A 2,865-nucleotide genomic window follows, 5' to 3' on the forward strand; every position below is an offset into this window, starting at 1 on the left:
TCCCCACCTGGCACAGGCTCGGGCAGGGCGCAGGTGTAGCGCAGCTCGGCAGGGCACTGTGCACTGTCTGGGAGCTAGTGCTGCTGGAGCTGAGTGGTGCCAGGCTCCAGCTGACTTCTGGAGCCACCTCAGCTCCCAGACAGCATGCAGTGCCATGTCGACCCACATTGCATCTGCAGCATGGGGCACCTGCTGCTTGGGTGCCAAGTTGGGGCAATCTCTGCTGTCCCCCACTGCCCCATGCTGCATGGGGGGGCTCTACCATGAGAACCCAGAGGCCCTGATCACTGCTGCTGCAGCCAGTGAGTACAGCCCCCCTTTTATTTTTTAAGTGCTGGGACTAGGTTGGGGCCAGCTGGGCGGGGGATGGGGCCAAGCAGGGCAGCCATGGGGGCTTCTCCCACAACTCCCCCTGCCCAGGGAGAGGCAGGCACAGCTGGAGGAGCTGTGGGAGAACCTGTAGCTGCCCGGCTGTGCCTGCCTCTTCCCGGCCAATTCAAATGTCTGAAACGGATTTGCCCAAATTGAAATGGAGCAGTGATCCGAAACACCAAAACAAATCACTGTTTTCCAAAACAGCCAAATCCAAAATCGAAATAAGACAGCTGTTTCACACAGCCCTATTAGACAGACATCTAGCTTGGATGATTTGGTCAGGGATGATGCTGCCTTGAGCAGGGTGGTGGACTTGGTGACCCTGTCATGTCGGCCTATTTTCCTATAATACCAAGTAAAGAGACGCTTGTTTCAGAATCCATGCCAAGGTTTTGTGTATGATGTGATAAGTAAAGTGCATCTTCCTGAAGAGGTAAACTGTAAATTGGAGTGTTTGCATGTTAGTTACTCTGGAAAAAAGTGTGAACTTAATGTTGAGCCTTGGGCAAGCAGTGCTAGTCCTGAAGGCTTATGGCAGTTCGGCTGCAGGACTCCACCTCTATAGAGATCCCAGTAAATGTACCGCCTTGTGCTTCCCTTGGCCTATCACAGAACATTTAACAATCACTTCTTTATTACTTACATGCTAAGATATGGGTTCATGCATCTGTTTCCCTATCAGTAAAATGCCTAACCCAAGAAAGCAGCCCCCAAAGTTGGACTGTACAGAATGCTTACTGATTTGGTTCCAGAATTCCTGGTTCTCCATTCATGGAGTCAAAAAGAGATTTTAATATACAAAGCCTACTCTGGGTGGGTGGATGGTTTCAACAGAAATTGCCAGCTACTAAAAGGGCATGATTCTACATAGAAACAGGACTGTGTTTATGGGGGGTAGGAAAAGCAATTACCTCACCCATTATTTGCTTGGGGGCTGCCAAAAGGCCAGGGGTTTAATTTCATGTTGTGTGTGCCACCTACAGCAAGCTGCCCTTTCCCAAGACATGCCCCTGGAAAGACGTTAGCCTTAAGGTTTTTTTCCCCCCGCTTCTATAACAGTCTTTCTGTCTGAGTGTAGACCTTGACTGTATGCAAAGCAACGGACATACAAAATTTCTTCCTGCAGCTGGGAGCCAGGTTGAAAATCTAACCTCTATACACCAGTGGACCAAATGGGTTGATCATTATTGTCAAGGTATTACAATAGCATGGGTTTAAAATGATTCCATTGCTGATTTTTATATGGTCGTATCCTATGGAAGAAAGAAGCATTTGCCAACCCGAAAATGCTTATTGAAGGTCCCAACAAGCAGACATTTTAGGGTAAATTTGGTTACTTCGTATATTTACGTTTTGTTCTTTTCTCAGTTTTAAATATTTCTTTATAGATTTATGATCTCTAGAAGCAGAATATTAGCTGATATAGTACTTCAGATTTGTTCTAATTGCATGCAAGTATTTCTCATTATCATTCATCATCATTTTATAAAGCAGTAGCTGACTGGAACCAGCCCACATATAAAAAGTTGCCATTAAAAGCTCATTTGCCAACAGGAGTATACAGTGCTGTGTGAGATACTGCAGTTATTTCCCCGGCTACCTCCAGAAGCTAAATATGAACTCTTGTATGAAATTGTGTGCAAGCTATTGGGAGATGGTGACTTTTTAATGACACCCATTATACCTTTTCCTTTATATTTATGATTTTGCTATTTTCACAAAGATTTTTCTAACCTGCAGCTCAAAAATTCTTCAGGTCTGATCTGTGGTAGTGTCACTGTCTGCTTGAGTCTCTCCTCCTGCCAAGGGCTTTCGAAGATACTTTTCATTCTCTTCTCAGCTGCTGGGGATCCATAGAATGGGTCGTGCAGAGCAAGTTTAGAAAACGAGAGCTTGTCTCCTGTTACCGATAACTTTTGCAAAGATGGAAACCTTGAGATTGCATCTCGTGTGGATAAGTTGTTGTTTTCCACATTAAGTCGTCTGGCACTGCTCCCCTTCTTGGAAATGCTAGCTGTAGGATGCATATTGTAAGAGGTGACTTGGGGGCCGTAAGAATTTTTTGCTGAAACTGTCTTTAAGGGTAGGAGGTCAGTTCTGCTGAAAGGAACATCTTTGGAGTGTTTTGTGTCTGAAAAAGAATAGACATATTGAGCTATTTATCTATTTATGTTTCTGGGCTGCCTTCCTTTACCACATTATCTGACCACCTTGCAAGTTTTAGCTAACTTATCTTTATACAACCCAGTTGTATAAGATAAAGAAGTAGGATAGAGCAAGTCTAGAGGCTATTAATAAATATTATACACATTTGGAGAAAAATGTCATATACTAATGGAATTGTAGAGCTGTAGAAGTGTACTAAGTCCTTCTTGATGCTTATTTTATTTTATTACAATATTTCAAAATAGAAGTCTGGAAGTATAATAGATGCCATCTCCAAGATGAGGTTGATTACAGTGAATGCCAAGTAGAAATTAAGTAACTCTA

The 2,865-nt window shown here is 43.8% G+C and overlaps 1 protein-coding gene across 1 annotated transcript in view; it reads right to left on the reverse strand.

Moving 5' to 3' along the window:
• CUNH16orf78 (chromosome unknown C16orf78 homolog) overlaps positions 1-2,503 on the reverse strand; it is a 4,289-nt gene extending 1,786 nt beyond the window's left edge. The window contains exon 1 of the mRNA XM_019536138.1: positions 2,110-2,503. Coding sequence (XP_019391683.1) covers positions 2,110-2,402 — 293 coding nt within the window. The 5' untranslated portion in view covers positions 2,403-2,503. The remainder of the gene's footprint in view (positions 1-2,109) is intronic.
• Between the last annotated feature and the right edge of the window lie 362 nt (positions 2,504-2,865).

This window comes from Crocodylus porosus, unplaced genomic scaffold (genome assembly GCF_001723895.1).
Source record: "Crocodylus porosus isolate Cpor-Errol unplaced genomic scaffold, CroPor_comp1, whole genome shotgun sequence".
NCBI classification, from domain to species: Eukaryota; Metazoa; Chordata; order Crocodylia; family Crocodylidae; genus Crocodylus; species Crocodylus porosus.